The following is a 24,996-nucleotide window of genomic DNA, read 5'->3' as shown; positions in this document are numbered from 1 at the left end:
GTTAGGGATGGGCAGCCCCAGTTGAATCCTGTTTCTCCACCTGATATTGATAATAGACCCCAGGCAAGTCGTTCACTTGCCACATGGGTATAGGAAGCCTCTGGCACTGCACAGGGTGAGCGTTCACACTAAATAAGGCCATAACAGCAGTGGCTGCCGTCTCCCAGGGATACACAGCATTATATTGTGGGTGTCCACGCCATGCTGAGCTTGGCTTGAGAGGGTCTTTAATCCTACTCCAGCTCTACCACTTTCCTAGGTGGCTTGGGCAGCTCTCCTAAGCCTTGGTTTCCTCATCTGTAAAAGGGAGATGAGAGTAAATGATTAAGTGGAAAAAATACATAAAGCACTTAGCATAGTATTGGTAGTATATGTGCTCAAGTCTAACTCTTCATATTATTATTTTCATTATTATGATACTTGCAGCCATGTTTAGCTCTTATTACCTTAATTAATTCCTGACAATATTGTGAGAGGTAGGTATCCTTATATTTATTTTGTACTTCAGGATGGGTATGTGGGTATCTCATATATGACAATGTGTACAAAGCACATGTATTCATTACAGTGGCCAGCTCATGGAACCACTCAGTAAATGACAGCTATTATTATTGGCTTATTTTTACAATCCACTCAGAGAGCTAGTTTCTCTGCTTCCCCTGGGAACGGAGAGACTATGTGGCCCAGCAGGCCAGCTTCTGCCCTGTGGTCAGCTTCTCGGGGTCCCCAAGCACTGCCTAGGAAGCTGGGAGCTGTGCAGGGCTGGGAGGTGGGGAGAGCTGGTACGTGGGTAACATACGCTGCTGACCTGAACATCTTGCATGTTTGCCAAGATCTGGCATTTGCCACCTTCCAGAGGTGCAGGTCCCTAAGGCAGCTCCTACCTTCAGACCCAAATCAAGACTAGTTCTCCCCACAGTAAGAGTATCCAATCCTCCACACGAAACCCTTCCTTCCCAGAAACGCTCCCCTCAGCTGGCTGCCTGCCTGGGGCCACCCCGAGCACCCCAACCTCACCGAGTCCGGTTGCTCCATCTGCCAGATCACAAAGGCTTCCCTTTCTTTAACCATGTACCACAGAGTGAGGTTCTTGAAGATGTCAGAAGCAAGTGGCAGGGGATGCTTTGAAATCCCTCTAAACCAGACCCCTGGGGTGCATGCCTCTACTGCCTGTAGTATTGGCAGAAACAGAAACAGGGAGACCATTTCCACTGACATGAATGGCTTTTTTCCTGGGGAGAATTCAGGTTTTATAGATATATATCTTAAGGTAAATTCTCTCTGTTTTCAGTGTTTGTCAGATTGGCATCGTAGGAGCCAGATGTAAAGCTCTACAGCCAATCACATGACTGCTTATGCACCTTGCATGAGATGCTTATATAAGTGCCTGGGGTGTAGCATGCTCATGAACGTGTGCACGGCTGTATACACAGGTGCATGTGCTGCCTGCCTAATAAATACCTCTGTGTTCAGTGTATGGTATGCGGGTAACATATGCTGCTGACCTGATTGTGCCTCTCTGTGCATGGATTGCATGCCTGCTGCAGCTGTGTGTGTGTGTCTGGGCAGGGGTGCCCCTAAAGCCACAGGTCTTCATGGTTTCAGCTGGATAAGTTATTCTTCACTTCCCTTCCTAAAAACACAATTGCCTAGTGCTGCTGGCGCAGAGTCAGAATGGCCGCTGCGTTTCACCCCCGAGGTGGCTTCCTTCCAGCAGTGGGTGAGTGATCCCGGCGTCCGCACTCTCTAACGTTCTTTGGGATCCTTCTGCAAGGAAGGTGCTCCAAAATCTGGAAGAGATGTTCTGTTTGTCCATGGCCTTGCCTCCGCCCGACACTCCTGTTCTCATGCCTTTCTGTGGACAGTCAGCAGCACCCATTTTTTGATGTCCCTATTTTTTCTGCCCATTTTTTTGCACCCGTAGTTTTTCCTTCCTAAGAAACAAGGAGCCAAGGGGTCCAGAAACAATGCTGAGATGAGTCCCTTGTCCCAGAAGCAGTGTTCAAATACTGTCTTAAGGTACTGATCCTGTGACTCACTTCTCCTGGGCCCCTAGCAGAACAGGACAGAATACCCACCACCTTTGAAGATGGCCTTAAATCCAATGGTGGCATCACTAGGTTCTGTCTCCCAGTCACAGGAGATGTAATAACCCTTCCTCTGTGGCCGAGGGCCAAGTCTGGCAGGAAACTTGAAACACTCACATTTCTAAATATCAGAACACCAGGGGAGAAGAAGGCTGGGCAACCACCCATCCTCTATTCCACAGGGACCAAAAACATGGCAGCAACATGTGAAAAGGGTCTCTAGGGAAGTAAGAAGACTCCATAGCTAGGAATTCCACCAACCCAAGTTTCTATCTAGAGAGCTCCTAAAAATGCTGCTTAGCCTGTCCCCTGCTACACTCTTTTGGGTTAGAAAGACATGTGTGCTCAATGGCTGCTGAGCTGCATTCCTGGTGGTAGGGAGGAGAGAGAAATGAGCCGGCCATTTTTGCATATGTGTCCAAATGGACGCAGACATTCATGGACATGGAAAGATTATTCTTTGCATGGTCAGCATACTGACTGCCTGTGCCCTCTAGGCTCTGCCTTGCCAGCTGGCTTAACCATGAACCCCAACCCATAGACATGTTTTAGGTGAACATGCTTGCAAGACATGAGAAGTGTCCTTAGGAGGGTGAAGTTCGAGTCCTCTTGGCTACTCAGGAGAATCACAAATGATTCCTCCTGCCATCCCATCCACTAAAGTTCAGTGGCACTCTCCCCTGTAGCCATGGGCAAGGATCACTCGAACTTCCTAGTTGGAAAAAAGTAGCATCAAGTTGTTGCCAATAGCAACCCAGCCATGTCCCTGTCTCCTTGAGTCTTCTGACATTTGCCTCATTTGGAGTGAACTGGAGCTGATATCCCAAAGTATATTTGAGGAAGAGACAGATGAAGCAGGCATTGCCCGGGCTGCAGGAAGGCATCCTACTGTGGGGCCACGCGAATGGAATGCCCACCTCCACCCCACTCTTGAGCCCACCAAGAACTTCCTGCAAGCTGAGTGTAGAAAGACACCAGAGCTGTTCAGTCAGAACTGGAGGAAGAAGAGATGAAAGATCTGGTAGTAAAAATGGGGCATTTCCCCTGCATAGAATAAATAGCCCAAGGAAAATGTAGTTGCACAACTTGGAAAGGAAGCTGGGGAGTGTGTCTGGGCATTGTGCCATCCATGAAGGGCACAGCTGCTGTCCCCTTGTCACTCCAGGCATGCCTGCCTAGTTCCAAATTTGTCCATGGAACTGTGGAGGAAGGTCTCCACCACCCACGAAAATGAAAAGGCAGAGGCTAGCCTTTGCAAAGAGCCCCATAAGTGATGAGCACGGTGAGGGGCAGGAGTCAGAGTGCCAGGAGCATCACCCACAGTGGGCTCCCCCGCCTGGCTGGGACAGCCCAAGTTCGGCACTTGGTTCTAATTGGAATGAGTTCCGCCTGCCCTTCCTTAGAAAGGTAAATATCGCACCTGCTTCTCTTCTTCCTGGGATGGTTGCTATAGTGATCCCAGAGGCATCAGCGCCAGGAACACAGGGCCAGAACAGAAGTGGTGGCTTCATCTGGCCTGTCAAGCAGGTGCACTTTAAACCAACGTGCACCAAGCAGGAGTCACCTGCACCCCAGCTCAGTGCTGTAGCCAAAATCCCACTTTGCCAGGCTTGCCACCTGAAAGGTGGCACCCTCTCTGAGTCCCAAATATGATGAGGGAGAGCAGAAATGCCTGAGATGGTCTCGAGCATACCCAAGGGCTGTAGCTTCTTTGTCAGTGAGGTTGAGAAAATCGCCCTGTGCTGCCCGTAGAGGTCGCCCAGTGTGGGTGGGCCTGGAGGAGGCTTTAGTCTCAAGTGTTTCCATCTGCTTCCTTGAGAGTGGTGGCCGTGTACAAAGTAGGTGTTGGGGTCATGAAGACCGACCCACTCAGCTCTGCCCTGACTAGTGTATGCTCTCAGGCCCGTGAGATAGGACTTCCAGAAGATATGACGACTGCGAGATTCCATAGACCCACTTTTTACACAGCAAAACCTGGGTGTTTTAAACGACGTACATAAGATGGTGAGCTGTCTCAGAAGAATCCATGATTTTTGTTATGATCATATTCCTTTTTTTAAAAGACAGGTTTAAATATACATGAATGTCTATTAATTCTTCAGCCAGTAAAGATTTTTTATTAATTCAATTTTCACCTACCTCTTGTTATTGTTTTTTTTTTAAATTGGGGTGTTGTTTTATGTTTGTGATATCCTATTTTTCTTAAGTCCAATAAAGAGAATATTTTAAAGCCAAATAAAATGCCCTTCAGCTCCTGAGGGAGATCAGAAAGCTTGGTAAGGACCCAGGAGTATCCAGACCCCAGGAGTGGATCGTGCCACATGGCCCCTGCCCCCCACTCCTGAACAGTGAGAAAGCCAGAAACATCCTCTCCTCGTCCCTGTGCTGCTGTGACTGAGCTCTGCTGTGTATTAGCAATATGTCATCTTGGCTAGTCCTGTCGTATGGTTTTCCCATTGCGTCGCCCCACGTTGCCTCACCAAGTTCAATAGAAGGTGAGCTGATGTGACATAAGAGATGGAGAGTTGAAACATTTTTTGAAACTATTAAGTATGGACTTTCTTACTGTACTCTTCCAGAGTTTCTCAGACTCCTAAACCATCCCAAGCAAATGGCACTCCCCCTGTAATTTTAAACATCACTGAGAAAGGAAATGCCATGGAATTCCTTCTACTCCCTTTGGAAATCATTCCTTTTTGCTTTGCTCAATGCATAAGGGGCACCCGGGACACCAACTCCCAGGAAAGCCGCCAGATGAAGTTAGGCAGCTCCTTGACTTCTCCCCCTCTTGCTAAACCTAAGCCAGGACGCCTACCCTTCCACCTGGCCCCCGGGCGTCCCCAGCCTGTGATTCCACACATACTCATCACAGATTTGAACATCATCTACTCATAGGTGACCTTCAGTCTCCTTGAGAAGACAGCTCATTTCTGGGGCCTCCCACTTCTTGCCTGCTGAAGTCACTTGGTGAGCCTTATTCAGCAAAACACCATTTTTCATTAGCAGGAATAAAAAAATGCCTGTATGTCACAACAAGGGCGTCAGTTTGGAAGCTACAATTACAAGTTCTAGATTGCCCAGCAGAGGAAGCTGGGTTCTCCTATAAGAGTGGGAAGCACTGAATTTAATCCACAGGCAAAGATGTTGAGACAGCAACTGGAAAAGACTAAGGAGAGGGAAATTTCAACGCAGAGATGTGATGGCCGGGATTTTTTTTCTAATCAATTTTTCTTTTGAAGTATAATATCATATAGCAAAATGAGCAGATCTGAAATGTGTGATTCAGTGAATCTGACAGATGTATGCACCAGTGTAACCCATACCCCATCACCCTACAAAGTCCCCTTGTGCCCCTTTCCAGTCAGTTCCACCCCTTTCCCCCCAGAGGCAACCACAGCTGATTTCTAGCCCTATAGTCATGGGGATTTGACTTGGTGTCCTTGAGATCTGTAACTTTGGTCTTAGATTATCAGGGCAGATCAGCAGGAGAATTTCATCGCCAGCTCAGATGTCTTTACTCACTTAGACTTGAAAAGGGTCCTGCCTGAGCCCCTAATGCTTGGCTCTGCTGCCCTCAATGTCATCTGACCCCCCAGGGCTGCTCTCTGAGCCACAGCTCTTCTCCCAGCCAGAGTTTAGCATCAGTCCTCAGGTAAGTAAATGACGAAAGCTCTTAGTAACCCGGATTGTGCATGCTTTGTTGACTAATATCTGGAAGTGCAGCGCACAGAGCCACAGCATGTCAAACAGCATGTTGATTTTTCTTAAAGCACTTCACAAAAGGGAACTGTTCCTTTTGTGCATTTCCTTTTAGAAACAAAGGATTCCATGACCACCTTCTTCCAGGCTTCTAGTCATCGAGATGGCCACAGAGCTGAAATGATTAGTCGGGTGGAGGGTAAAGATTGAACGTGTGGATGTCTGTGAACCTGGCACTGAGCCCATGGTCCATGAAATTAAGGATCCCAAATTCTATTGGACTAAACTTTTCCAAATGTCCCCCAAGGTGAAAAGCGTTTTGTCTGTATGCAGAGCTTTGCTGTCTCTGGAATGTACCTTCTGCAGCTCAGTTTTTAACCACTGTATATTTTTTCACTTGGACAAAGGCTGCCTGCTAATAGCATTTTCAACCACCTTCAGCTGCTTTGCTCAGCTCTGCCAAGGCCTCAGGCCGAGCTGGCTGCAGTTTCCTGGCACCATGATCCGTTCCCAACTGACCGGCACTGAGGAGCATCACACATTCGCACCCTGAAAAAATGGCTTCCCTGAAACTGTGCAAGATGTCAGGCAGAGGCAGAATTATCATTCCCCTTTCTAAGTGTTTCCTACAGAATCATCCATACTGGAGGCAGGGAGGGGGGTGAAGAGAGGGAGGAAAGAGCCCTAGAGGATGCAGTGTGGGAGCTCTCCTCTCTCCGGGCAGATCAGGTAGCTCAGGAGCTCCCAGCAAGCCCCTAGCATCAGAGACCTGGGGCAGCTCATCTCTCAACACAGGTAGCTTCTGCTGTCAGATTTCACTTTGATCCCTGAAAATTACAGGAGCCTCAGCTCTTCAGAAAGGAGGCAGCTGCTGAGCCAGTGTGATTGCAGGATTTCTTCCCAAAGCCTGAGGCCAGGCATCTAGCCATGCCTGCTTCCTGCATGAATAACCACCTTCCAGCCCCACTGGGGAGGTCACTGCATAGCAGACAGATTGTAGCTGGGCTGAGCTGCCCGGCAAGCTGACCCGAACCCTCACGACCTCCTTGAGCAGCAGTACTGGCATTTGGTAAATGCATGAGCAGCAGGAGTAGCAGGGAGAGGGAGAGAAAAATGGCAAAGAGCACCACCTGGATTTGAGAGGTTGGGAACAACCTCGGGTTGTGTTCTGTAGGCTGGTCAGCTGCACACACCCCCACCTTGCCCGGTAAGTCCTGGAAAATGGAAGCAGTGGGGGAGGGAGAGGAAGGCGTTGATGGGCTGGCCACAGGTCCTCGGAGTCAGAGTTGTGAGGCTGAGCTCCAGGATTTAGGCAGGAAGAGATTAATTAGCGCCTCAAAGCCCAGCCCAGCCCCTTCTATAGAAAACAGGGAGGGATGGAGAATGGGGAGCCTCAGGGCCAAATTCACGTAAAACAAATAATCACACACCCCTCCAGAAATAGAATCCCCAACCTCCCTCAACCCACAGCCCCCTCTCCAGCTGAAATGACCTTACTAATGAGGAAGAAGCTGTAATGAGGGCTGGACTGCCTGGAAAACCTCACCTTCTTTGTCTCTGGCCTTGTAACATATGCACTGGCAACTGACTGTTATTCAGAAGCTTTATTGATTGTTTTTCACATCTGCCAGCTAAATCAGAGACTCACATGCCCTGTATGGCAAACCCATGACATATATATTCGGTGACACAATGTGTAATTTGTGACCCTGGTGGAAGAGGGATGGAAGGGGGGACAGGACCGGTATTTAGCACAATGCCTCCGTGCTTTTTCGCGGAGCAAAGATGGACCTGGGAAAGGGGGGCGGGGAGGCTTTGTGCTCTCAAACCAGGAGGCCCCTAGACTCATCAACTCCACATTTCCCCAGAGAGGACCTCACACATGCAACCCATGCTCCCTGCCTTCAGGCCTGCATGAAGAAGGCACCATCCCAGGTGAACCAACTGGATGACAAATGCCTAGAGCTCCATTTAAGAAAGGGCAGTCAAGGAGAGTACTGGCTGTGTGTGTGCTTTAGAATCCGGGGCCGGAGGGAGTCTTTGAAGGTCACCCCGTGCCACTAGGAGCTGTTGTTGTACCTAACCCCCTCTACCCAGAGGAGTAGCCAGCCTGCTTTTAGTGATTTGCAAAGACTGGCACTGTAACCCACTAGGATTAAAGAAAAAATCTGATTAAAAAATCCTTAGCCTAGTATAAATGTGTCCTGCTGCAGGCTGTTGAGTGTATTTGAAGATTCAGATAAGGTTGCTGATGGGGAGATTCTGCATGTGTGTGTGTGTGTGTGTGTGTGTGTGTGTAAGATAGGGGAGAAAAATGAAAAGGTTTGTCTCACTCGTGAAAATGAGGAGTGAAAGAAAGTGAACATGGCGAAAAATGAGAGAAAAAGAGCAAGGGGAGGTAACAGCAGCTCACGAGGGCAATTTCATTTCTGGACAAGTTCCCATCCAGGCCATCAGAATTCTCAACATCAAGCTGGCCTGTTCCTCCCTGGAGAGCTAAGCCAGAGGACGTTGCATTCAGCAAACGCACAGCCATGTTGTTCGGTCGTTAGATACACCCATCATCCATCAATTCATCAATCAGCAGGCTTATATTGAGTTACCCTACCAGGCTTCACAAACCTGATCAATTGTTTTTAATTACATCCAGCTTACACACAGCCAAGCCCAGTAAACAAGATGAGGCCTCCCACCCCACTTGGAAATGAGCATGAGGAATTGTTCCCCCTTACAATCTCATGCTACCAAACACCACAGCCCATGCCAACGAGCAATCACGTGGTGCCCCTCGAAGATGGTGATGGTCCTGCTGACCCACCGTCAATAACGGGATGAGCTTTGAGTGTCTCCTCAGATGCAGTGATCAGTCCGCTTGGGTCCAGCCACACCCTCCTCTATACCCCTGTCCGGGGCTATGGATTTCTGAAGAGGACGAGCAAGAAACAGGCGCAGTCAAGGGCACTAAGCAGAGTGACCAAGGCTTGCTCATCCCCATCCCTCCTCTTGGTGCTCAGTCCCACGCTGGAGGCTCCACAGCCACCTTCTCCTGAGCGTGTGAACAGCTGGCCTCTCTCAGGACCTCTGTGCTTCATGCACCAGGCCTCACGCTCCAGTCTTTTTTTTTTTTTTCAAGAATTGCTACATGGGTTATAAGTGAAGGGCTTGTAGCCCTCCAGATGTGGAGTCATCGAACTAAGCCCCTGGGTACCACAGATGGGGAGCCAAGAATGCAGGAGGTGGCACGGCATGCTGCCCTGGGTCCGCTGGTGGTCCCTGTCACCAGCCTGGTTCTGAGCGTTTACTCCATGCTTTCAGAGGCCCAGAGCTGGTCATCAGGAGGGCCCAAAGCCCGTGCATCTCTCCCAAGGAGAACTTGCTCCTGCATTTCAAACAGGATTCCTAGGTCTTGTGCATTCTTAAGGCTAGTTAATTCATTAATTTCTGACCACCCAGATCCTTAGCCATCATCTGACACCACCCTCCCTGTTCTCTGACAACACCCCAATCTGCCTTTACTTTCTTACCTCGATAAAATCGAGTTCAGGCACCAAGAGACACCCTACCTAGAGCTGAAATGCCTGGTTTGGTTAGGGTAAGTAAAATTCCTACACCCCAAAAGAGTACCAGCAGCACACCTTTCCCTAACATGCCCCGGAGTCCTGGTGGGTCCCACTGTCCACAGTTAAGGCTCCCAATCCCAAAGATCAATGGAATCAATTAGCTAAGTCATTTGGCCTCCATGGCTCATGCAATTAATTCACCTGTCTGGTTCTCTGTCTCTGTCCCTACCTGTCGTGTGTGTGCACCTGTGTGTGCCAACTCTGTCGTCTGTCTCTGCAGGGAAAGTCGCTGGCGGGCAAGCGCCTCCCCGGCCTGATGCAGTCCTCCTGACCGTTCCCACCGCAGGGCCCGGGCCCGAGGACCACACGGGCAGGCGGCGGCGCTCCACATCCGCAGACAGAGTTTCCTTACGAGGAGATCTGGTCACTGTGAAAGAGAAAGAATGAGGGCGTCGACGGGCCACAGTGGGGAGACTCGGTGGGTGAACGGGGAGACCAGAAAGGAGTCCACAGAGCCTGGGGTCAGCCAGGTAGAGGTCCCTGTTTACAACCCTCTGTTCCTTGTACAGTCATGCGCTGGCACCCCGCTCTCTGAGAGGTCCCTGTTCCTAACTTGTTCAGGAGGAACACCTTATGGAGCTCCTGTTGTGACTGTCACTTGAGATCACATCCTGACCATCATCAGCCCTCCCACTGTCTGGGGAATCACGCCTTCCAGCCAACACAAGAGGGCCCAGCTTGCCCTGAGCACATCCAGTATTGTGCCCACCTGCCCACCGTCTCAGTGGCGACCCCCCAGCACCCACCAGAGTTACAGCCACTGTGTCCCAGCCACCTCCTGCTTCCTCCCATCTCTGCGGCCCCCCAGGTGTGACAGGCCTGCACCGGGTGCTGACCTCACGCAGCATGTCCCAACCCAGGCAACAGCGCTGAGCACCTTGCGGATCACATCACCTCGAGCTCATGAAGCCCCTTGGAGGCCAGCTTTCAGAGGGGTCTCCCCAGGCCCAGCAGCTGCCCTTGGGTCCTGTCAGATGTCTCAGAGGTCCAACACCAGAGGAAGCACTGCGGTAGATGAAAGAGCTCATGATTTGGTGGCTAGAGAGGTTCCGACCATCTTTTTAAAATTTATTATCTTGTCATTTATTCTGTTTCTTCCCCTTCTCCTTGGTTTGTTCCCTCATGCTTTGCTCAAAATAAACACGGCCATGAACTCAGGGGCCATTGGGATCCTCCCCTCAGGCGGCCCCAGGTGGCAGCTGGGAGAGTTCCCAGCCCAGGGGGCAGCTGGGTCGCGTGGCTGGCAGCCCCCACATGTGGCATCTCTGCAGGCATGGCTGGGGCCGGGGCTGGGCCGGGGCCCAGTTGCGTCTGAAGCTTGGGTGGAATGTGCTACAGAGGGACTAGGCCAGGGCCATATGGTTCTCTGACAGCCCAGCAAAAGGTACCCCGCTAAACAATGCCTGTCGTAAGGGGAAAAGCAGACACGGCAAAACCTGCCAAGACCTGCAAAAGCTCCACGTGTCCCTTCATGTGTGTGTGTCCCTGTCATCTGCTGACTTGGCTGTGAGGCGATGTGTGTGGCGTGACGAGCCAGGTGCCTGAGGCATGCACGGTGCTCAGCAAATGGTAGCTATTACTCCCACTGTCATTGTTGTGACTCCCACGAGCCCTTGGACGCAGTGGGATCAGGCAACATGTTCTTTGATTCAGACCCTCGTGCCCACCCCTGCTATGGCTATCCTCCTTTCATCTATTTTTGACCATAGATGAAAAATCTCCCTTGGGAGTATATAAACAGAAAACTTAAAAGAAAAAAGCGATCACTGGTTTTTCTTTACTCATGTAGGCAAAGTCACCAGCCAGTGATCAGAGGCCCTGGTTTGCTGACCTCGCCTCCTGGGTGCTCCCCCATGACCACGTTTCCGCCCCCTGCCCCGCGCCCTGCCATGTGTCTGCTTCCCTGTCCCGCAGGGCACCGTCCTTCCATCCCTGCCAGCAGGGCCACCGAGGGCATCATAGTCTCGGCTGTGGTTGCACCTTCCTGGGTTCTTGACCACGCCTCGGTTTCTCCCGGTAGCAGTAGTTGCTTCTCTGCCACGTACAGAGGAAATGAGCACGATGACAGATGTTGAGAGTTCTCAGATCACCTCCAAAGGTGGCAATACAGACCCACGTTCTCACTGGGCACTCTCACACCCCCGTGCCACACAACCTTGGCAGAGCCTGGCACTTGGCAGGCACTCCATAATGACTTGATGAATAAATGAATGAAACGAAGCCCTGTCAATGTTACGGGGTCTGTTGACTCCTCTCCTCGTTCCACCCTTAGTTAACCCCTTGCATTTCACACAGACCTCCTGTTTAAGTACCTATTACAGTCCAAGTTCCTCTGCACCCAACTTTGCCCAAAGGAAGCTCCTCCCTGCCAGAGGTCCCCAGGCTGTGCTGACATCAGGAACAAAGGACAAAGGAAGTTCCAGGATGTCGGGTGCCTCTATGCCCTCAGTTGCCCAGGACAAGAGCCCGGCTGCCTCCTGTCCTTCCCCATGGGCTGTGGACAGGGCAGGGCTGTTCCCCTCACCCCCTGGCTGCTGCTCCTGAGACTTTGGCCCACCCTGGAGGTCCCCAGGGGGGCTGCCAAAGGTCAGATGGACAGTAGCCCCTAGATGGAGCAGGCTACAGGCTTCCAAACACCTCTGGGGATATCCAGAGGGGAGGGCAGGCCAGCAAGCTCAATAGAGGTAAGGGCACTCCAGATGCATTCAGACCCAAGCTGTAAACCTCCTCCTCGTGTGCCTCCCATCCAGGCATGCTGGGCCCTGTGACCAACACCACGTGCTTCCCAGTAGATGAAGCCAAGCAACGGACGTGGACCAGGATTGCTCCTCCCACGTTGGCCAGTCCAAGGTCAATCTACTGTGCAGACTTTAGAATTAAGTACATTAGGAAAATCTGGTCTTGGTCGGTTCTGCACTGGCCTGGTCTACACAGCCAAAACTTCTAGCCAGATTAGAGTTTTGAAGGCAATTCTGTAGCAAAGCAGGTTCCTCTGCCTCCAGAAGCCTCCTTAGCTCCCTTGACTAGACAGCCTCTGGACCTGGAACTCTTCCCACTGAGGGCTCATATCATGTGGGCAGCCCCATGACCAAAGCATTTGGGCAGCCTTAGAAGCGACCCCCACAACCTAATTAGCTCAGACACACAGGCACCAGACATTGGGCATCTGATTGAAATACCCTTTGCCTACGTGGGAAGAGTAAAACCTGTAGGTTGGCACATGTAAATGCCCAGCAGCAGCCAGAGAGCCTGGTCCAAGCAGTAGGAGCTCGCTGGGCTGGGGAGAGAGCTCCAAAAGGTGATGCTGTGTTCTACTGGAAAGGTGTTACTCTATGCTAGGAACACTGCAGGACCCAGCCTGCCAGTGCAGTCAGCTGGGTCACACTCCAGGCCCACCGCTACTGAAGGATCAGATACAGGCCAGGGTCCCAGAGGGACCTCTCACAATGCTGAGTTGTTACACGGACCAGGGAACACATGGGGACACACTCCAGGAGCTTTTCCCCTGGCAAGATTGCTGGTGTGTTCAAACTACCTCACCAACAGGACACTAAACCAGGAGTCCGCCACCTGTCTGGCCCTTTTGTTGGTTGTATAAGTTGATGTTTTTCCTGAATTCACCCCACCCATTTGCTCCAAATGCATGGGCTTCAAATGCCACTACTGAGAAGCCTTCTGGAAGCTGGAAAGGATTAAGGGCTATTGGCCTTTGAGCCTTGCAGAATTTTTTGGAGGGAAGTGTCCCAGCAAGGGCCAGGAGCTGGAAAGAACTGGGATCAGTGGGAAGAGGTAATGTGCCACCAACCTCCATGGGGGCCAGCCAAGTATGCAGCAAGGACCATGTGTTGTACACTCATATAGCGGCCAAATGAATCCTGGATAATTCACCATGGGACTCTCTGAGGAGAGTTCTGTATTCATGCAACACTTGCACTGGCAGAGGCCAGCAGTCTACTCATTAGGACCACCCAGTGAAAAGGCTTCCCCTGGGCATGACCCATGGGCCATAACGTAGCAAAGTAGCAAATGTAGCAATAAGGGGCTCAGGGCCATAAAGGGACATGGTTGAATGACCCAGCCTCGGCCCTCTCCTCAGCCCCAGTAAGGGCTCAGAGCCAGCTAACCTGGGAGGAGGCCCTGCTCCTGCCAAAACGCCTGGTCCACATTCTATGCTCACTCACTGCATGATCACGGACACGTCGGAATGGCTTCTTCATAGTGCATGTGGTTCTCATTAGTTTATTTTTCTGGAATTTGGGGATTGGACCCCAGAAGCAACATGCTGGTACAGTGTAAAAATAAATGACTTGAACCCACTATTAACCAGCTAACTCTGTGTGGCTCCTTGATTGGGGGTTTCTTGGGCAGGATTTACTGCTAGGATAAAAGAAGGTACTTTCCCTTCCCACTCCCCACCCAGCCCCATTATAGCACACACACACACACACACACACACACACAGAGCCTGTTGCCCTCTCATGCCCAAGCACGGTGCTGAACAGCTTAGGGAAGCCAGCTCTCTGGACTGTGGTACTCATCCAGGTAGGAGGTTGGGACAATGGTGTCACCAGAAGGCTGAAGCCCCTAACTCTACCAGCATCTCCTTGGCTGGGTGGTCTCTATGGCCCTTTATCTTGCTCAGTCATAATACCCAGGGGTATTGAACATCAGCCTTGGCCAGACACCATTCTGAGATGCTCTTGAATTAAATCCCAGGATTGAAGTCTGCTGCATACAGATGGTGCTCCTATGGGGAGGCTTGGTTTCCTGAGTGACAGACAATCTCATCTCCCACTAACACCAAAGCAGCAGGACTCTGAGAGCCTGGAAGTCAGGCTAAAAAAAGGAAGGAAAGGATGAGGCGAAAAGGAGCCATGGTAGTCTAACACCTCTAGTAATGACAAGATTGGCACCTAGAAGCTCACTTCAGTGGCAGAAATTTTGCTCCTGAAAGTAGAAATGATCTGAGAGGCATGGGGATGGGTCTCTAGTCACAGCTGCATGGGCGCCAGCTTGTTCCCCAACCCCTAGGCCATCTCCCAGAGGAGGACTTCCTGCCCACAGGTCCATCCAGACAGAGGTCACACCTGCCACCGCACCTCAGCTGTCAGGTCTCAGCATACCCTGCTGTCGAGTCCTAGCCCACCGTAAAAGAGCCGTGCATCCCTGTCCTCCAGGACCATGGCCATCTGGCTTATTTCCAGAATCTTCATTTAGGAAGCTGTTACTCTATGGGCATACAGTCCTGTTGATCCCCAAGAGCCAGGATCTGCTCCAAGCTCAGGGTGGGCGTGGGGATTTGGGGCTGCCGGTTATAACACTAAGAGCCATGACTCCCCAAAATGTTGGATCCACCCCAAATGCTTCTTCTCTTCCCACACCCTTTTGGGGACTTGCAGCACAAAGGGCATGGGGCTGCCCTTTCCTTTGGTGCTCATTGGTCCCATCCTCTGAGGGGCCATCAGGGCCTCTGATAAGTGTCTTCTACCCTCGGGCTTTCACTGGGAAGTGGTGGCCTCCAAACCGTGGCTTGGAGAAGAATGCAGGAGGCTGTCTGAGGGCCACATCCCCACGGGGCCAGAGCTCTGCCAACGTGCTTTCCCTCGGTGTGCTTTCCCCCAGCCTGCCTTCACTAGCAGAGGCGCTGCGTGAACTCCCGGCTCCCCTCCCTGGGGATGCGGCCACGTCCCTTTCCCTGCACATGGCCTGTCAGCACCCACCCAGGCCCTGTACACCTAGGGGCAGGTCTCCCTGACCAAGGAGAGGCTGCAGGGACTGGCTTGCTTTAAAAGGGCTTGGAATGAGAGATGGAGCATCAGCAGTAGAACTCTGTCTTGGGCTCCTGCCCCCGTAGAGCACGGGATCAGTCCCCACCGTGCCTCGGCACCAGGCTGGCCAGGTCTGGCTTATTTCATGGGCAAATAAGTATGAGCACTGGTTTCCTCATTTGCAAGACAGGGATAAGAATTTTGAAATCTTATGGTTGCTGTGAATTAATACAGAGGGCTTAGCCTGTGCCTGGCACATAGTAAGTGCTCACACAACAGGTGCTGGAATTAGCTATTGCTGCACCTGAAAGGGGCACTAAGAGGTGAATGCATTTGCAAATTCCCAACTGGCAGCTTTCCCAGCAGCAGGCACCAGGGTACCAGCCCTCCTGCCAGCCCGAGGCTAAGGGTTTTGTTTGTCTGTGCAGGCAGCAGTTCTCTGTCTGTGACAAGCCCCTTGCTCCCTTCTTACCAACTAGGGCCTGGTTCCCTCTCTGTGTGCCAGTTATCAGTAATCCTGTGTTAGGCCTCAGTACATAACAGAGCAGAAGGCTGGGGGACTCCTTCTTCAGACCCTGGATGAAAAACAGAAGAACTCTGAGCTCCCCCTAGATTCCCAGCTGTCTGGCAGGCCTCAGAGGCTGCTTCACTGGGACTTGGGTTCTGAGCCCTTGTTCAGAAACACTGCACTTCAGACCAGTGACTCAGACCTCGGACCTAGGGTGAGTGGCTGGGCAAGGCCTTCCTCCAAGAATGTCAGCTGTGCCCACTGACACACATGTACCTTTGTGGTACACAAATGAAGTCTATTTTTCTTCTTTCCCTTATTGCATCACAGAAAGACTGTTTTTGAGTTGGGGAGGATAAGAGAAATCAAGGAAAGAAAGCTTAAAAGTGAGAAGAAGCCTCGGAAGTCTCTTCTTGCTGCCCTGCCCCAAGACCACACCCTCAGTAGAGATTCAGTAAATATTACTACTAAATATGAGAGGGACTGTGGAGATTGTCTGGTCCAATAGTGAGTATGCATGTGCATGTATGTGTGTGTGTGTGTGTGTGTGTGTGTGTGTGTGTTTTACATTTTTTTTGTTTGTTGAGGTGTAATTTACATACAGTAAAATCATCCTTTTTAGTTATTTAGGTAATTTGTGTTATGAATTTTGACCAACTTATACAGCGATGTAACCACCACCAAAACTCAGGATACAGAGTAATTCTATCACCCCAAATAGTCCCCACATGCCCCTTTATGGCTAATCCCCTTTCCCACCCACCTTTCCTGGAAGGTATTGATCTGTTTTCTGACCCTGTATTTCTGCCTTTCCCAGAAAGCCTCATAAAAGGAATCCCATAGCAGGTGGCCTTTGAGTCTGCTTCTCTCAGCACCGTGTAGATAGTTGTATGCATCAGTCATACATTCCTTAATGTTTTGTTTTTATGCATAAAGAAACTGAGGCACAGAAGAGGAATGCAGAGAGGGGCCTGGGGAGCGGGGCCTGGAGTCCAGGAGCCCACTCCCACCCCTCCCTCAGGCCCATTGGCACAGCTTCTTCACGTCATCTTTTTAACCCTTTAAATCCATGAACCCCTGTTTGAGCAAGCACAGGCTCACAGAACTGCACACTGAAGAGAAGGCGTGATTCCTCATCTTCTGGAAACTGTGTGCTTGGAAACAAAGGAAAGCAATGCGCCTGTCAGAGTGAGTGAGGCACTGTTTGTTCAGTTAGCGAGGAGTGTTTTGCAGAACCCTCCCAGGAGCTCCAGGGTTCTCCACGCCCTCTCCAAGCAGATGAACATGGAATAACAAAGTGATAGAAGCCACCTGGAAGCAAACTGCTGAGACAGACCCCAGAGACACAGGGATCTAGGGTAGCATGGTGCAACCTTGAATCCCAGGCCTGGTGGAGGAGACAACTTGGGGTTTCTGTAAGCTAGAGACCTCAAAATCTGAAGTTCCAAATAACTGGAGCATTTGAAGCATCGTTATGAACTCATTAATTTAAATATATTTGGTGTATTCCAATCCATCCCATTTATTATCCTTATTGACGCCCAAAGCATCCCCTTTTTGGCCAATGGGAGCCTCTTCAAGGTGGCTCTTGAGTCCTTTAGACATGACCTTGCCACTCTTCAACAGCTTTGTCCCTATCTGGTGTGATAAAATAATCCAGGATCATCTTATACATTCCCTGTCTCTTACCTAAATTCCAAATGAGTGAAAAATCTAATAAATGCTTTGCTATAAAATCAGGGGGTCTTTTGATAGACATTGTCTGTGGAAACTGAGTCTCCCAGGCCTCCAGACTATCAGAATTGAAAATGCCTTTAACAATCACTTAACACAGAGCCTTCATTCTACAGAATAGGAAACAGAGGCCCGGATATATCATATGACTTACATGTGGTCACACAGGGCTACGGCAGGGCAAAGGCTAAAGACTGTCTCCTGAGTCCTGACCCCTTGTGCTTCCCACACTCCACCTTGCCTTACGCATCCTTGACCTCCTGTAGTCAGACCCTTCCAAATGTCCCAACAATTCCACTCTTAGGTATGTACCCAGGAGAAATGAAAACATGGCCGTGCAAAAATTTGGACACTAATATTCATAACAGCATAATTCATAATAAGCAAAACATGGAAATAATCCACTTGGTTTGTCAACTCATGAATACATAAATAAAATATGATATAGCCATACAGTGGCATATTATTTGGCTGTAAAGAGGAATGAAGTATTGATACATAGTACAATGTGGATGAGCCTTGAAAACATGGTAGGTGAAAGAAGCCAGTCACAAAAGACTATATATTGTATGATTCCACTGAGCTGGAATGTCCAGAAAAGGGGGATCCTGTGGATAGGAAGTAGATCAGTGACTGCCTGGGGCTGGGGGTCAGGGGCAGTCACTGTGAACGGCATGGGGTTTCTGTTAGGACTGATGAAAATGTTCTAAAATTGATCGTACAACTCTGTGAATTCACTAAAAACCATTGACTTGTATACTTTAAATGAGTGAATTGTTTGGTATATGAGTCATATTCCAGTAAAGCTATAGAGAGAAAGAAGGAAGGAAGAAGAGAGGGAGGGAAGAGGGAGGAGAAGAGAAAGGAAAGGAGGGAGGACGGAGGGAGGAAGGAGGGAAGAGGGAGGGAGGGAAGGAGGGAGGGAGGAGGGAAAAGTCTTTGCCTGCTTCTCTAAGCCAGGAAGAGAAAGGGCCGCTCCCTGGGGACAGTGAGTGAAGGCGGCCCCCCGAGGACTTTGAAGCCCTGCTGCGCGTCACAGGCAGGGTAAGCGGGCAGCAGGTCCTCCCAGAGCCAGCCGTCCGCTTCAGTCCGATCTGCCTGCTCTCAGAATTCAAGCCCTTGAGCCTCCCTTGTAAGGAATTGATTAAATTAGGTGGATTAGTGATCTTCAGGGTAAGGGATCCACTCACCACACTCTCCTGCGTGAGCCCTGTTTCCCAGATCTTTAAGGCCCGAGAACATTTGGGCTGTGAGAGAAAATGCCCTGGGTGGAACCAGAAGACTCCGATTCCAGCCCTGGATCTGCCACCGTTAGCAGTACGGCCTTAGGCGGCTCATGGCAGCCCAGCCCACACGGGGCAAATGAGAAAAGTAAAGAGTGCCAAGACCTACCTCCAGAGGTTCCAAATCAGGAGGTTTGAGAAAGACTCCAGGAATTTCCATTTTTAAGAAGTAATTCTACCTGCGCAGCAAAGGAAACCATCAACAAAATGAAAAGACAACCTATGGAATGGGAGTAGATATTTGCAAATCATATATCTGATAAAGGGTTAATACCCAAAATATGTAAAGAACTCATACAATTCAATAACAAAATAATAATAATCCAACAAAAAATGCACAAGGGAACTAAACGCACTTCTTTTTCCAAAACATATGATTCCTATCCAACTCATTTCCAACCAAAGAAGCTCACCTCCATTCCTCCAGCATAAAGGTCTGTGTGCTACAGTCTGGCTGCACCCAGAACTCCCCTAAGCCAACCCCAACCCCTGCCACTGGCTCTCTGCTTGCCACCTTTACAAAGCAACCAATCCTGGGCTTCCCCTCCTAGGATGGTCCCTCATTTAGGGGTTAAGGACCCTCCATGTGCACATGGACACACACGTGTGCACACACATACATATCCATCCACATCATGATGAGCGAATCTACTGAGCAGTTAAATGCATCTATTCAGGCAAGACCTTGCCAGAGTGAACTCACTGAGCCTGTAGATGAATGCATCAAGTCAGAAACAAAGGAAAACACTGGGATGAAACCAAAAGATAAATTACAAATTGGATCAGTGGCTCTTCCTCTCACTCTGCTGTGAAGGCCTGTTATTAGCTGTCTGGACTTGCCCAGCGGCTGGCAACACCCACACATACAAGCACGCATACCACATCCATAAGGGCCTGCTCTGGCCAGCAGCAAGCAAGGGTGACCTTGGCACTTCTCACTCCTAAGCCTTTAGCGCTAAGATTCGTGACTGCACTCAGGAGTCTGGGCTTTGGGCAGGAAAAAAGATCTTTCTCTTTGGCTGTCCCACATGGTACCAGCTGGTGAGCCCACAGAACTCCTGCCAGCTCACTTACTCAGTGTTCTGTGCCGTTCCCCAGTCCCTGCTACCCCTCCGCCCCCTCTGCTACCCAGCATCTTGTTGTGGCAGTATAGGAATGACCAGCCAGCAACTGGCCCCACAGAGGAAGGAGGAACTGGCAGAAGGCAGGAGGGAATCTTCCCCAAAGAAGATGGGTGGGAATGAGGCAGGATCTGTGGCTGATCTCATAAATAACCCAGGAGGCAGTTCTCCCAGAAGGTGTGTCCTGGGGAATCTAAGTCTATACATACTTATTCGGATTGGCCATGAGACAGGGGTTGTGCTTGCTTTTCAGCTTATGGAGTTGGGTAAAAGTGGTCCTTGTCCTCGAGGACCATACCTTCTAGTAGAAGATGCAGACATATAACCAACCATTTGGGACACAAGGCAGAGGGGCACAGGAACAAATAAAATGCACAGAGCAAGGAGCAGCAAATTTTACCTAGGAGGAAATGAGGAAAGAAATGACATGAAAATCACTGACCTGCGGGAAGTGGGGCATGGACCCCATGACTGGAGCATGCAGAGCATGGAGGCCTGGAATAGGTGTGAAGGACAGAGAAAGGTCAGAGCTAGAGACCAGAGAGAGATGTCATAATGGCTCAAACCAGGGAAGAGCCTGGCAGTGAGGATGGAGATTGGAGACAGACTCCTGAGATGCTGTGGCAGAAAATAAAGCCCTTGGTGTCTCAGTGAGTATGGGCGTTAGAAAGGGAGAGGCAGTGTTGAATATTTCAGAGGATTCAGATCAAGCTAGAGGAATGGTGTGGGGTCCACAGACCTAACACATGATCCACAAGGGCATGAGGACAGAGCAGATAAGCTAGGAGCAGTGCTCCTGGGAGTGAAGGCGGTGAACGAGGTGGAATGAAGGCAGTGGTGTTCAGAAAGGGCGTGTCCCAGTTTATTATTTCAGACATGGGGCGATTTTGAGGCATCCAGGGTATGGCTGAACTGGAGAGGAGCAGGCAGGTCAGAGAGGAGGAGGTAAGCCCATCACAGTGGGGACCGAGGTCACTTGGAATGACAGCAGGAGGTGGAGTCCAGGAAGAGCCTAGCAGTTGGGACTAGTGTCCTTGTCCTAGGGGAATATGAGAACACGGAGGTCCCTACACGAGAGCCCTGAGGATGAGAAGAGGATGGAGTGACAAACTGATATTGCTTCAGGAGGAAAAAGCCTCCTGGACAGGGTTCACAGGTCAGCGGCCTAAAGGCAGCGGTGAGGGGGAAGGGCTTGGCACGCCTGCCTCCAGCGTCACGCAGCTTGCCCTCAGAAGTACAGCAGGGACCAGCCTTTCTCCACCACCTCCACCACTTCTGGAAATAACAGCCAGTCCCATTTGGAAGCCAAGGCGGTGTGGGATGCTCCGCATGGAGTGGCGCCCAGGCTGGGTGACTTCTGCTCTCAGGCCCCATTCCCATCTGCCCTGCTGTCTCTGGCAACACATCCTAGGACAGCTCGAGGCTCCCCAGCCAGGTCCCCAAGAACCAACTGCTGGGACTGCCTTGCAGGCAGACACTCTGGTGCAGACATCCCTTTGATTATTCAGTCATTAGACCCTGCAACAGGATTCAGAGTGAGGTGCCTCCCATCACATTTCAGCCTCTGTGAACATGGTTGAGGAAAGATTCTCCTTCATTTGCAATTCTCCTGTCAGCGTTTGCTTTCCTTTCCACACAAACAACACAAATTTTATTCTCTTGGGTTTTCTATTTAGGGCATTTCCCCTAGGTCCTATAAAATCACTTTAGCTATGTGTCTGCTTGGCATGTAAAGATGGGCACCTATACCCATGGGCTCAACACATATGGCTCCACAAAAACCAAGCGGGACTGTGTTGTTCTCCTCCCCAAAAAGTGCACGCACAGTCTTCACTGCATCACATCATCTAATTTGTAATAGAAATAAAATAAAGTTGATAAAAATTTATAGCAAAAGGAACCAGGTCTCTAAAACCATAATGTCATTCCTTTAATGCATTATTAAAGCAGCAGACAGCTGAGGACACATCTGTAATTTCATGAAATACATTCTGCACCTTGAAGCATAAGCCCTTTTGTTTGCCTGAGCCCTTTGGGACAGCACTGTTTGCAGGAATGTCATCAGAATGAGTATCTGTAACAATATGGTTCTGCGACACAGTGCTGCCCTTAGAGCCAGGCTGTGACCCCATGTGGACAGACAGGAAGAGCGAGAATCTGACCTCCTTTCGCTCACTGTCAATCCAGGCTTCTCAGCATGACGGATCCAACTGCCTTTTTCCAGTGTGCCTAATGCTGTCCACTATCCCTTGGGAAGAATTAATAATTTTCAGAGGAGACCTGAAATCAAGCAAATTTCATTAGTAATATTAATTTATACCAAACTCTAAATCTAGGCCCTGGTTTGAGAGCCTAAGGCTCTGACATACCTTATGCCTTTCAGGTGAAAGAAATACATGGGCTATGGGACAGCACTGACCTCTGTTCAGAGAACTCCCTTTTATTTCTGGAATCACTGGTGTCATCTGAAGAATGAGGCTGCTGGGAGAGGGTCCCCAGGCTCATGAGGCTGAACCCCCATTTTGTTCATTGAAGTCACCTTCATGAATATCTGCACTGGAGTTCTCCATAGGGGGATGTAACAGGCAAGGTTTATTTGATATGAACAGTGGAGCCCTAAACTGTCTTAAACTCAGAAGTGATACCATTACTAGCAATAATTTTCTCTTGCCCACAATTCTATGTTCATGTCCATATGAACTCTGTGTCTATATGAATATTTTCTGAGCAAGTACATCGAAAGTTTAAAATGTCATCTGCTAAGTGTGGTCTATGATGCCTAAATTCTGGACATCTAAGCAAAATCTCTAAAGCAGAGAGTTCTCTGTGTTTAAATGTGGCCAGGATTCTGCATTCCAATAGCATTCACCAGGTCTCAGTGCTTACCTCTTCGCTTTGTCTCTCCCACCTTTCCTGCCTTAATAGCTGACACCTTTTTACCCCACTTTGCAAAGCACCTGCATTTAGTGCAGCTCTGTTTCTTACATGACAGGGCAATAGCTGACATGTCACCAGGAAACATCAAGAGGAGTGTAATTTGAAGAAAGCTGGGTTAGGTTGCCTATATATGTAATTTATGTAATAAAAATACATCCACGGAGAAGTGTTTTCATGCCACACACCGGTCTGAACAATGACACAAGAGCTCCAGGTACATGTGCCATCTGAGTGCCACCTACCTCTAAAGGCTAAAAGGTGACTGATACTTCCTGGTATCCTTGGAAGGAGCCCAGTGCAGCCACCATTGGTGAAAGCCATTTCCTCATGTCACTGAGCTGCTATTTCCAGATGTGAGAGACACAGGACTAGCTCGGAATAGTGGCACTCTAACCCAGGCCATCAGCCCCAGTAACAGACAGACATTGCTTTCCAAACCCCACATCTCATTTTAAATAGAGGAATAAGTTGGAGTGTGTTACTTTCAAGCGAAGCACAGAGGCTGTATGAGTGGCCTGGGAATTCACACAAGATAAAAGCCTCTCTTCTGCCTCCAGCAGCTAGAACTCGTGACCCCCGGACTGCTTCGGTCCTTTCCACGAAGGGCTCACGTTTGCGACAGCTCATACCTGGATCCCACCTCAGGGCTTGTTGGCTTTTCTCTTCAACCCAGACACAGATAACTGATCTACCTGCTCTGACCATTAGAACTTAATTTCCCTCATTTGAGAGAGCCTCGTTTTACTAATTTGGAAAAGGAAATTCTCTACACTTTTTTTGGCTTCAGAAGACCGTCACTACCTTCTGGGACATGCCCACATCCTCCTCCTCCCATGACTTGCCTCCGTGGATGATATTCCACAGACCCCACCTCCTAAGGCCTTCGAGTCAACCCCTAGTGCTCCCCTTCCTTCATCCTCCAGCCTTGCCAGACATTGAATCTGGTCCGTTCTGCTTCACGCCACTCTTACTGTAGCCTCTGCATTAGCTGAGGTCCAGAGCTTAACCTTGACTGCGTGCTATTTCCAGACAAAAGCCTCCAGCGCTATCAAGATACATCAACATCCTGTTCAGAACATCTCAATGGCTCCCTATTGCTATCAGAATTCACTCAGTTCAATTCCACAAATGTGTGTTGCGTCTTCATGACGTGCCAGGCTAGTGTTGAGGATACAAATGAGAATGAGACAGAGTCTGCACCCTTAAAGTGTTTGCAGGCATCAGTCAGTGGGACAGACACATGAATATGGCTCCATGTGAAAAGTGCTAAAGTGAAAGGAATATAAACTATTTAAAAATTCTTGGGGTCAGAGGTTGGAAGAAACTACAGAAGACTGGTGACATTTGGATAGAGGTTTACGGAGTAAGTGGGTGTTTGTCGAGTGGATACTGAGGAAAGGGACATGGAGCAGGGATCTTCCAGGGAAAGGAGATGACTTGGGCAAAGGCCTAGAATTATGGAAGCGCCTGAGTGGTTCCAGGCCCCTGAATGGGTAATCATTGTCCCTGGTCATCACTGTCACATGCCACAGGCACCGTCTTTAGCAGAAGATCATCAAAATTAGTCAGAATGCAGTGTTCTGTCCTGGTTGCTACCATAGGTGAGAAGCCAATTATCTGTATTATAACAAACCCAATTCAAAATGTACCACCGCCCTTCCTGCAGACCTACTAAGGGGTTATGGAAGGGCAGGAAGCAGGGGAAATGCCCAGCCCTGATACCAGCCACTAAAGGGAAGCCTCTGGGCCAGTCTTCAGTGGCATCTCTCTTGGGATGAGGCTTTCCCATGCCCTAGGGTAACAGTATCCAGGGACACTAACCAGCCCCACCAATATCCTGGAAACTCATCCCAAAGAACCCTGGAGACTTATCCCAAAGAACTCCTTAGAAAGGGCATTGTCCCCAACCACCAAGTACTTAAATCTCAGTGCATAAATGAGACTGCTGCAGAGCAAGTGGGCTTGGCAGCATATAGCGAAGTGTCCACCTGCAGGTCACAGTAATAAGGGAGCTCAGACAGTAAAAGTCAGAGTAGTGTGGACTGGAGTCATTGGGGACAGGCTGCAGGAGTAGATTGGTGGGGCATGAGCTGAACCATGGAGGCTGGGTGGGGTTTGGACAATAAGAAAGAGGGACAAAGAACAACCTGTGGGAATGCTGTCAGCCAATGCGTGAGTCAGGACATCTAGCCGCTTAAAACTGGGAGATAACTGGATGCTCATCCATCCGAATTCTTAG

General features: G+C 49.8%; 1 protein-coding gene and 1 long non-coding RNA gene across 8 annotated transcripts in view; one reads left to right on the top strand and one right to left on the bottom strand.

Annotated features, from left to right (window-relative positions):
* RGS6 (regulator of G protein signaling 6) overlaps positions 1 to 12,998 on the top strand; it is a 537,833-nt gene extending 524,835 nt beyond the window's left edge. For 2 of the 5 annotated variants that reach the window (XM_036913306.2, XM_036913305.2), the window contains exons 18-19: positions 1,654 to 1,720; positions 9,627 to 12,998. In XM_036913306.2, coding sequence (XP_036769201.2) covers positions 1,654 to 1,720; positions 9,627 to 9,793 — 234 coding nt within the window. In that variant the 3' untranslated portion in view covers positions 9,794 to 12,998. Of the gene's footprint in view, positions 1 to 1,653; positions 1,721 to 5,552; positions 5,740 to 9,626 lie in introns of all 5 variants that reach the window. The other 3 variants (XM_036913310.2, XM_036913309.2, XR_005030466.2) reach the window with 2 other exon arrangements.
* Positions 12,999 to 20,115: 7,117 nt separating this feature from the next.
* LOC118926343 (uncharacterized) overlaps positions 20,116 to 24,996 on the bottom strand; it is a 30,063-nt gene continuing 25,182 nt past the window's right edge. For 2 of the 3 annotated variants that reach the window (XR_005030427.2, XR_008992446.1), the window contains exon 4: positions 21,356 to 22,100. This is a non-coding gene — a long non-coding RNA (uncharacterized LOC118926343). The other variant, XR_005030426.2, reaches the window with a different exon arrangement.

Source organism: Manis pentadactyla, chromosome 11, assembly GCF_030020395.1.
Source record: "Manis pentadactyla isolate mManPen7 chromosome 11, mManPen7.hap1, whole genome shotgun sequence".
Lineage (NCBI taxonomy): Eukaryota > Metazoa > Chordata > Mammalia > Pholidota > Manidae > Manis > Manis pentadactyla.
This window is presented reverse-complemented; position numbering and strand designations above follow the sequence as displayed.